General features: G+C 42.9%; 1 protein-coding gene across 1 annotated transcript; it reads left to right on the top strand.

Moving 5' to 3' along the window:
- The first annotated feature begins 3,690 nt into the window (after positions 1 to 3,690).
- SRSF3 (serine and arginine rich splicing factor 3) lies at positions 3,691 to 9,611 on the top strand. Its single transcript, XM_035570573.2, has 6 exons — positions 3,691 to 3,807; positions 4,600 to 4,807; positions 5,360 to 5,494; positions 7,651 to 7,689; positions 8,431 to 8,517; positions 8,772 to 9,611. Exons 2-6 carry the CDS (start codon positions 4,602 to 4,604, stop codon positions 8,797 to 8,799), a joined length of 495 nt encoding a protein of 164 aa, XP_035426466.1. The 5' UTR covers positions 3,691 to 3,807; positions 4,600 to 4,601; the 3' UTR covers positions 8,800 to 9,611.
- The last annotated feature ends 759 nt before the right edge of the window (positions 9,612 to 10,370 follow it).

Below are 10,370 nucleotides of genomic sequence, written 5' to 3' on the forward strand. Positions count from 1 at the left end.
GCCACAGAGATTTTTGCACTTCCACACCCTCATCACTACTGCTGTCACCATTCTTTTGCCCCCGGCAGGAAGGAGCCAGCAGCAGCGTCACCTTGGTAACCATTTAAGGGAGATGAAATCCAGTTTCTTGAAACAGCAGGCTCCATCCAAGCCTCCCTTCTTCTCTGGTGGAGGGAAAGGGGAATTTTGTGCAAGCCAGAGAGGTGTAAATAACTGCATTTGCAGGGGGGTAGGCTCCAGGGTCAGCAGGCAGACTATGTGAGCAGTTGTAAATCCCAGCCCCTAACCCACTACGTACTGCATCATCACAGAAAGAACCCCCATCTTCCAGGGGATTAAAATTAGAGTTGAGCAGCAGTGAGTCAGGCTTACAGATCTAATTTTCCATTTACTGATTTCAAGTCAGACTTACAGAAGTGCCTGAGACTCACGGCTCTATCTGAACATAATATCGAAGGTAATGATATTGTCCTGTAAAATCTGCCCTGGAGCCATGCCTGGGTCTGATTCTTTTTCCTTCTCCCAAAAAAGTTTCCAATATGGAATGTTTTCTGTGTGCAACAAATTCAGGTGAAGCTGAGGCAAAGCCTCCAGTCCCTTGTGCCACTTCTGTAAGACCCGCTGCGCTCTGTGAGCTTAGCCCTGGCTCAAAACGGTTGCAGCACACCTGGAGAAGTGCTGGGAACCTCGACAAAGCAAAAACAAAACAAGAGGAGGGGTATCTCCCGGTGCCAAGGGGCCTGCCTCCCATGGTGGGATCTGCCCCTGCCAGCCCCTACAGATGGGAATGCCGCCATCTGGTGCCCTAGTCCTGGTTCAGCTGGGCCAGGTGAGGAGCTGGGCAGGCAGGTGCTGACCCCATGTCAGTGAAGGGCTGTGGCTTAGGGGCAGCCCTAACTCCTGCCAGAGAAGCGAGGGAGCCCTGAGTTTACCTGAGAATCAGCTATCTTGTCTCAAGACCAAACAGACTGATGCTAGAGGGGGTGCCCAGTCATTAATGCCTGTAGGACCAAGAAGGTGTTTCTTAAAGGACCAAATGGGCCAAGAGCTGGTCAAGGTTTCTTATTTCTTTATAGTGGCAGCAAATGGTGTACTGGCCCTGAGGGAGTGGTGTGTCAGTTGTCACATGCAAAGGTCATAGGGCTCCCAGCAGCAGGTTCTGGGGTCATAATCAAAATCTTGCCCCCAGATGTAAAATATGCAGAAGGAGATGGGACCTCAGCAATGGCAGAAAGTTCACACCTGGGAAGACAGGGATGAAGACTGACCTAAGAGTCTCCAAATAATTGAGACATGTCAATCAAGTAAATGCAATTCTCACCAACTAATTCACAACTGCTGAGTCTAGTGGGCATGCTCTGCCTTTGCACTGGATGATGAGTATGTCTAAGTTTAGGCCTATGATGTATAAATTAAATTGTGGCCTGTTTTTTCACTTTCCCTTTAATAGAGGTCCGACACGCAACTAAAAGCTTTTACAGGAGTATTAATGTGTAAAATTTTATGTTTCAAAAGTGAGGGAATAAGGAACAGGGACGTTTACCCTGTAAACGGAAGAGCAGCTGAGGCAAGAATATGCCCGAGAATATGCAAGCTGGTTTTAATATATCTATAGACCAGGCCAGTGTAAGTCACTTATTTTTATTTTTTATTTTTTTAAGAAAATCGCCTTTATCAAAATTAATCTATTGGCAGCATATGAAAATGGGTTGAATTCCACAGGAACTTCACAACAAGCTAGCTCAGACGTGACTGTGTGTGGCTTTATGGCTGAAGTGAAGGCTTATCCCCTCAGACCAGTTCTCGTTGTGTACATGTAATGACATTTTCTAGCAAAAGACCTTTCTGTAGATACAACCAAACCAGTAAATATGTATTTTTGTTAATGTTATCTAGCTTCACATGAGGAGGAGCTGTAAGATCCTACTGCTGATAGACATATTCTGCTGTAAATACTGTTTGTCTTCCTAAATATCCCTTCCATTTATCTCACATTGGTGAAGTTTCTTCCAACCCATAAAGGCAAGAATATGTTAATTTTCTTATGTGAGATTTAAATCTCAGAAACAATGATAGTACCTCAGATGTAACACCTTACTTCATGTTGGTCTGGTCTTAGATTTTAGTCTGGCCACATTTTAAAATGGAAGACTGTTTCACAGTAATCGTGCAGGTGTTAGGTGCCTTCTTTTGGATCCTGTCTTGGCCTGACTGTTTAACGTAGAGCTGATTGTACTGATAAAGTCAATGATCTCTCCTTCCTTTTATAGAAGATCTGATGAATGTAAAAGTTAACATGTATCCTACAACTATTGCACGTGAATCGTACCTTCTTACTGCAAAAACAAGAGAATTGCAATGCAACATGATTTTTCATATACATATGATCTTGGAGTAGGGAAGAAAGTCATGGAAGACAACGTAGCTTTCACAGATGTGTGTATGTGCACTAATATAGTGACACAGAGCAGATTCAGGATTCAGCGGATTTAATCTTTTTTAGGAACAATGAAAATGCTGACTTTGTACTTTTGAATAACTAAAATGTCGTGCGGCTGTGTTCAAGCATCCTAAAACTGTCTGTGGAAATAGGTTTCTTTTTTTGGCAGAATACGATTGCCTCTGTTCTGACCTCTGTCTTTTGTCATAGATATGTCACAATCTCTTTATAAAGCCAAAAGCAAACTGAAAATGGCAAAGTTATTATGTTGGGATGACATGCTTCTTACTGTATGTGATTTTATAAAGCATAGTGGTGGGCCAAAGCCCATGTAATAAGTGCCTTGAATAGAACAGGTAGTGTGTCCAAGACAAGTGCTGAATACCATGTTTACTTTGCAGGAGGTGAACCCATTCTTGAATAAATCCTTTATTGCCTTTATTGCAGAAACAGTTCTGGTTGGGTTCCTCGTATTATCTGATAGCCCAAAATAAGAGGTGTGTTATCCAAGGAAAGCCCCTGTGGCGCAAGTTATTTTTTAACTCATGTTAAAACTCATGTGGTATGTCTTAGCTACATGCATGAATTCAATAAAGCACATCAACACCACTAACACCCTCTGTGACCAGAATTCCTTGGTTCAAATCCTCTAATTTTCTGCTGAGTGCTAAGTAAGTCACTTCTTTCTTTTGTGCTTCAGTAGACAGAATAAGGTTTACCAAAAAGTATGGCTCAACACTGGTTTGCCCAATGCATTTATTTAAAGCCTCTGCCCTTGGGGAGAAAGGGCTATTAGTGAATTGAACCTTTTCCAAGCATAAAACCCTAATGATTAGGGGAAGATGCTAAAAAACATGACTTAAACATTGAGCAAATCTCACCTGGGTCTGAGAGAGCAATCAGGAAAAAAATCTTTTTCCTTTTAGCCAACAAAATAGCCTCCCTGAGTCTGCTGCCGTTTCCTTATTCTCAGGTAAAGATAAGTCTTCCCTCGATAATCAATTTCTAAAGAGAAATTTGGGGGTGAGAGGAGAGGAAGGCCTCGACAGGAGGGGCGGCCACCGGTCTACGAGCTCCCGGAGCTGAGGAGAAGCCCGCGGGCGGCCATACGGGCCTGGGCGGCAGCGGGAATAAGTGCGCTGGACGAGGGTGGGACAAGGCGACCTGTCAATCAGCGTAACTGCGCCTTCTGATTTGCCTCTGGGCGGTGTCATGTGGAAGTGACTGCTTGTATATAAGGGCGGGCGGGGCGGCTGCCAGCCGCCATTTTGTCCAGTGAGGAAAAGCGGAGCGGGAGTGTCGTTGAGGGTCGAGTCGGCTACGAATTTAGCGCGGGCTCCGTTCGCGCGCCCTCCCTCTTAGTATCGGTGAGGACCTTCACCTCGGAGGGCGGGGTGGGAGCGGACCCGCGGTCCCGTCTCCGGCAGGGCGGATGGAAGCTGCGGGGCCCGGTGGCGGCAAACAAAGAGCCGCCGCCATTTTGTAAAGCTGGGCCGCGGGCGGTGGCTACCGCTGCGCTGAGGACGGCCGGGCGGGGAGAAGGCGGGTAGGCTACGGATCGTCTCGGAGAGCCCGCTCGCCGCCCTTTCTCCGCGGCTGTGGCCAGCGAGGCGCGGTGTGGCTAGGCGGGAAGCGCCGTGGGGGTGGTGTAGCGCCGTCCCGCCCGCTCCGGCGGAGCGCTGCTTTCCCACGCCGCACACACAGCGCCGAGGAGACGCTGTAGCGGCGTCCGGCGTGGCCTCTGCCGCGAATGGCGCTGCTTCTCGCCCCGGCATATGCAGCTTACCCCGGCTCCTGCTCGGAGAACAATGGAGCACTGCTGCAGCGCAGCGCTCCCCCTACAGGCCCTGCCCTCGGGGCTGAGGAAGGGGGCGCAGAGAAACATTTCTTTTTGCAGTAGGTGACCATAGAATTAAACTAAAATCCCCGAAATAGTAAACTGCACTCACGACGATGATATGCAGGCTACCTTCTTTACTTGCTTTTAAACATGCCTTCACCATCACGTTCACAGAGGCTAATGTTTCTATCCTATCAGATTATGTCATTGTTGAAACTTAGGAAAAGCAACTCACTGTGTTATTTCTCCTGCAGATGAATAAATGCTTCTTGGTTGTTAAGTATATGAGCTTTTTTCTGTTTTCCTTTTTTTTTCTTAGCAATGCATCGTGACTCTTGTCCGCTGGACTGCAAGGTTTATGTGGGTAACCTTGGAAACAATGGCAACAAAACTGAGCTAGAGCGAGCTTTTGGCTACTATGGACCACTGCGCAGTGTATGGGTGGCAAGAAATCCTCCTGGTTTTGCCTTTGTGGAATTTGAAGATCCACGAGATGCAGCTGATGCAGTAAGAGAACTAGATGGAAGGTAAAACGTGCTTCTTGTGTGTTTGGTTTGCCTAATGAAAATAAGAGAAATGGTGGCTTATGGTAGTTTAAAATGGGGAAGCTTCAACTGGCAACCAAGTGCTTGACGCATCTGTTATGCAGTATTTATTTGTGGAGTGCTACAAGAGTAGTTTTATGTGATAGTGCAGAAATAGCATTGGGACAGTTAATTTTACATTTTAGAAAGGAACTCTTAAGTTAGACGTGACTTGGACTGAGTGGTCTGCATTGGTTAAATTCAAGATGGTTGTCCAGTAAAGAGGCAAAACTGATCAGAGACACTTCCTAGTTCCTTCTCTGCCTGCCTTAATAGCACAGTGAGCTTTCAGAATTGGCCAGACTTTTTGTCTCTTATGCTGTAGCTACTTTTGTAGACTTTGTATCCTGCATACTTGGCTAAGGTGTATATACAGAATGCTTTTAACCCTTGTTGTCTATTTGTTTTTTCCCCTCTGACTTTCTAGGTGTTTTTTTTTTTTTTTTAGATAGAGCTGTCCCTGGAAATGTAACCAATGTCAACCTCTTTTCCCAGAACCCTCTGTGGGTGTCGTGTCAGAGTTGAGCTCTCCAATGGTGAAAAACGGAGTCGGAACCGTGGTCCACCTCCATCCTGGGGCAGACGTCCTCGAGATGACTATCGCAGAAGAAGTCCTCCTCCTCGTCGCAGGTACCCTAGGTCAAAGTACACTCATAGAGCTGTTGGCATTGTTACTGCTTAGCATCATAGAAGCAGGCATTTTAAAAGCATGTTGATGGATAACTTTCATCTATCTGATCACAATTTGGAGATGCCAAATGCTTTAAAAAAAAAAAAAAGGGGAGGGCACGAAATCAAGGTGAACATAAGTTGTGTTGAATGTTGGCTTTTGTCCTTAGGTTCACTATGCAAGTTGATAGTCAGCGCCCTCTGTCCTGGATTTGTCCTCATTCCTTCTAAAATCTGCTCATCTTCTAGTCACACTTTCCCTTTCTTCCCCATACTTCAACTTAGGTTGTTCCTTTCTTTATTCCATAATGGCAAAACATGACATACAGCAGCTAAGCATTTTCATGCAGATGTTTCTCCACTTTGTTTGCACAGTTTAAATACTTTGTAAGTAGGCAGCTGTTTAATAATAGATCAAGTAACAGTTGCTCTAAACATCTAGAATCTTTACACTTTTGCATCAGTTTGAAATTAAAGCATCATGTGACAATTCTGTCACTTGAGGTTTGCAAACTCAGCTCTAAAATATAGCAGGATTTCTGGTAACTGACCCATTCTTGGACCCAGACTAGCTTGTCTGGTGGTTAAGTCTGCAACGTGGTTTTTACAGGACTGAATTTACCTGTTGCAGGTGAGTGAAGTCCTCACAAGTCAGAGTTTCAAGCTTACCCTTTTGCTGTTGAAAAATAACACATTAGGAATATTTGTTAGCTAATAGATGGTTGTACTGATGGCTTGTTTTTCATTTTTTTATGCTTTTTGGTCCATCTATTAATAAAAATGAACCCGTTACAGAGTCACCATCATGTCTCTTCTCACCACCCTCTGAGTCTGCATTAGCCAGCCAACTAGCCCTTTCAGCGTCATGTGACCAGCGCGCCCCATTCAGCTTGGCTGGTGTCGTTTCACATGACCCAGGCATGGCCAGTCGTCAGGTTGCACCGCCCTTTGGTTCCCGAGCATGCTGTTTTCTCTCAGCCTTCTCTCCAACCTTAACCAAATCGGCAGCAGCCACCTCGACCGCCCACACATTCCCGGCCAATCAGCTCAGCTGTTTATTTACCAAATGTCTTCACAACAACTACAGCAGCAGCCTTCGGCTAACAAAAAAGCAGGAAAAATCCACAACACCCCCTTCGCCAACCAACTAAATACAACGCAACATCTGGCAAAACCTTTTCAGCAAATTCTTCTTGGCAGTCAGTCCGGCAGCCTCACCTCACCATTTCTAGCTTGTTGAAACCAAAAACTAGTAAGTTTTTCCTGCTTATACAGTTTACTGCTGGTTAAAATAAGGAGTAAGCGGCTTATAAGTAATTACTTTTCTCAATCAAAGGCTGGCTGTGCATAATTGAATGGTAACGTACATATGTTGCTTGAGAAAACTTTTAAGGGTGATATGGAAACTCTTACACCGTGAATAACGTAAAACCCAGTATATTTGCATGTGAGATGCCAAACTAAATTTTAATAAAGCTCTAACAAACTTAGCTTTTCCTTGCCAAAAAAATCCTATCACCTTTAAATGGTTTTACTAACAGTTTTCAGAACTTAAAACAATTACTTTTTGGGATGAACTGGGCCGAGCTAAGTTTTTTTTTTTTAAAAAAAAAAAGAAAATAGTCTAAACACACTATGGCATTAAAAATGACAATCACAAATATGCAGTTCTAATGTAGCACTTAATGGCGTTATCAATATTTACACTGAGCGCATTTTCACTTTTTTCCACTTGGTATCTCTTATGTCTTGTCATGGACCTTTTTGGCTTGCATGGGTTCCAAAACATTTGGTCTGTGCTATTTTTTTGGAACCACTTGTGGGACTTTGGTGTGGTGTTCTGGGCAGTGTATTTAGTTGAAATGGAAGTGTTGCATTGGACAACTCTGCTATGAAGCATTCTTAGTTAAAGTGAAATCGTGGTTGGAAATGTGCTGTTCACACTGAGCTTTGTTTTACTGCTTAATCTTTCCATGCCTTTTACTGGATGATGGATGCCAGTTATTCTTGGCACGTTCCCAGGGCCCAACAGTGAGTTTGACAAGTTGGGAAATGCCTCACCCTATTAATGCTAAAAGAATTGATAAAAAGCCTCACATTTCTTTTTACGGTTCTAGATCACCACGAAGGAGAAGCTTTTCTCGTAGCCGCAGCAGGTATGCATAGCGTCAATTACTAAGTATTGGACCACTTTGTCCAAGGGATTTAAAAAGAAACAAACAGATCAATGTTTGGATTGTATTAATTAATAGATATCAAGATAGGCATTAACTCAATATATTGGAGAAATGAATTTTGGTACTGCCATTGCTTGCCTAGTTAATATGATTACATAGTTATGTGAGATTCCAGGGTTATCAGTTAAAGTATATTAAGAATGGCAGTAGTAAGTTTTTATGTTATGCAGTTGTCCAGCATCCCTTCTGTTTTTTTATGAAGTTTCCGTGTTGATAACATTGTTCTCTGGATGCTGTGAGCCACAAGTACAGGTGATAAGCAAGAGACTGGCTAGTGACTGCGTTCTGCTGTCATGTACTGCAAAGTGTTAGGTGGTAATGACGCAGTTTGTGCAATTTTTTTTCTGTAGTGTGGGATAGTGCATTAGGGTAAAGGATGTTTAAGTACGTATTGGTACCCTGTCAGTTATGCTGTGGCGGTGTAACTTGACATCTGACTGAGCAGGTTTAAACTGCTGCAAAGGAATAACTTGTAAACAACAGCTTCATCTGTATTTTATGGCACAAGCCGATTATTCTTACCATAACCTTTGAAAGGTTTTCCCTGGATGAATAGTTGAAAACTAACTTCCTAAAGGGAATGTCTTGAGGTAGCTGTGTAACTACCTAGTTCAGCTTTGTTTTGATGCTACAATCATCTTGCGTTGTAATCTCCAACAGGTCCCTCTCCAGAGACAGAAGAAGAGAGAGATCTCTCTCACGGGAGAGGAATCACAAGCCTTCTCGTTCCTTTTCCAGGTCTCGCAGGTAGGATGAGTTGTATAGTAGGCTTTTTGAGTAGATCAGTAAAAATGGATGTTTCCCTGTCTTAGTAATACTAAGATAAGTTGTGGTGGAGTTAGTTAGCCTGAGGGTTTTTACCTTGAATTAAATGCTATGTTTTAATAAATGGAACGGTATTTTTAAAATGCTTATCTGTAATGCGCTGAATTGGGCTGGGAGGTTTGGAACAAAATATGCTGCCCTTGGCACTCAGTAACTAATGTATTTTTTTTCTTTAGTCGCTCTAGGTCAAATGAGAGGAAATAGGACTTAAAGGAGGAGCTGTGTACAGGAAGTCATTAGATCTGAGGACAGGAGTATGTACAGAACATTGTTTTGTTTTGAAACTTCATAAAGCTTGGTGCATTTTTAAAATGTTTTAGCTGTTGAGCTTTGTTCGTTGTATCTTGTAACAGGTGGCAAATGTAAAGATGTGAATCTGTATATGGTTCTAAGCAGATCATATGATTTGTATTATTAATCACTTTTTACAATGTACCCTTATACATAAGTTTTTGTTTGTGTTGAATGGTAATCGGTCCTGCATAGATAGAAGAATGTTTTGGGTCTTGACATTCTGCGGTGTATTTTGCTGGGGTTCAGCTTGTGGAAGGAAGCATGCAATGAAGATGTTTGCAGAATGATGGCTGTGATTGGTGTTTGTGTAGAACAAGGTATAGATGCTTCATAGTACAGTTCTCAGAAGTAATAATGTTGAGCCAGTGGCATGTAAAGGGAATGTCTGAGCTGCAGTTTTATCCAGAGCTTTAGTTCCAACTTCCGTTATCTGGAACTGAGCTACTTAATATGACATATAAACTTTTAGCTGTAGGGTCAGTTAATTTTGTACTTAATATGACTAGAGTACTTCTTAAATAGATGATAGCTTGACTATCTGTTCCAGAATCTCTGAATAGACCAAATGTACCACAGAACTGACACCTGGAGTGGATGTGTTGAATGTGTAATGGTACATTGTAAAAGTTATGAATTAAACATTTCTTTACTGTACAAGAATTTTCATGTCACTTGTAAACTGTCTTTTTGTGAGATCCTTGGGATTAAAGTTTTGGTTACAACTTGTTGTTCGGTATTTAACTCAAGTACCTGCTATACCTTTGCACTACAGAACATGCACTTGGTTCTTAGAGTTGGATCCTGGTTCCAGTTAAAAGCACTTTGCAGTATGGAGAAAGCCTATATTCACCACATCTCCTCGTAACACACCTATAACAGTAAGCTGTTAAAAATGCTGTTCAGGTTGTAAAGTGCAGGTCACTGTCTCCATTTAATTTGAAACTGTGACTTTGTTCCATACCGTCTCACATCTCGGATGGGCAGGGCCTATTTTCCTATCCCTTGCCTAAGTGAGCTTAGAAAATGGCAGCTTGACTTCTTGCCTAATGGTGAGTTCTGTAATGCTTACTCAGAAAACTAACTGGAGCTTGAAAAGTTCATAATGTTTTTTTTCTTGCATCCTATATGTGGATTGGTAATAACTTGAGACGCAAATATCAGTTTTGAAGCTGTTGGTCTATTAACAAGCTTTGCATGAAGAGTCTACTCTGTAAAAACCATAGCATGGCTCAAATGTAATGAGAGCTCCCAAACTGCCTAATAGCTCCTTTTTTCTGTATCCAAGAGATGAGCTACATCAGTTCTGATCATGTGCATTTAGATTAAATCCATCCTACCCAACCAACCTTGTGTTTAATTTCCTTCACTTGTATCCACCTGGGGGTAAGATTATGGCAGCAGCTTTGGATTCAAAGCTGCTAGAAGGAAGTTGTGTTGCTTTGCAGGCTGCCTAGAAAGGACATAGGTGAAAGGGGATTATA

The sequence above is a fragment of the Cygnus atratus genome, chromosome 24, assembly GCF_013377495.2.
Source record: "Cygnus atratus isolate AKBS03 ecotype Queensland, Australia chromosome 24, CAtr_DNAZoo_HiC_assembly, whole genome shotgun sequence".
In the NCBI taxonomy this organism is placed as follows: Eukaryota; Metazoa; Chordata; class Aves; order Anseriformes; family Anatidae; genus Cygnus; species Cygnus atratus.

Excerpts from the sequence above, each read along its gene's own strand:
- SRSF3 (XM_035570573.2), top strand. The coding sequence starts at position 4,602 with ATGCATCGTGACTCTTGTCCGCTGGACTGCAAGGTTTATGTGGGTAAC. Across the intron at positions 4,808-5,359 it reads GTAAGAGAACTAGATGGAAG|AACCCTCTGTGGGTGTCGTG; the intron begins GTAAAACGTGCT and ends CTCTTTTCCCAG. Across the intron at positions 5,495-7,650 it reads AGTCCTCCTCCTCGTCGCAG|ATCACCACGAAGGAGAAGCT; the intron begins GTACCCTAGGTC and ends TTACGGTTCTAG.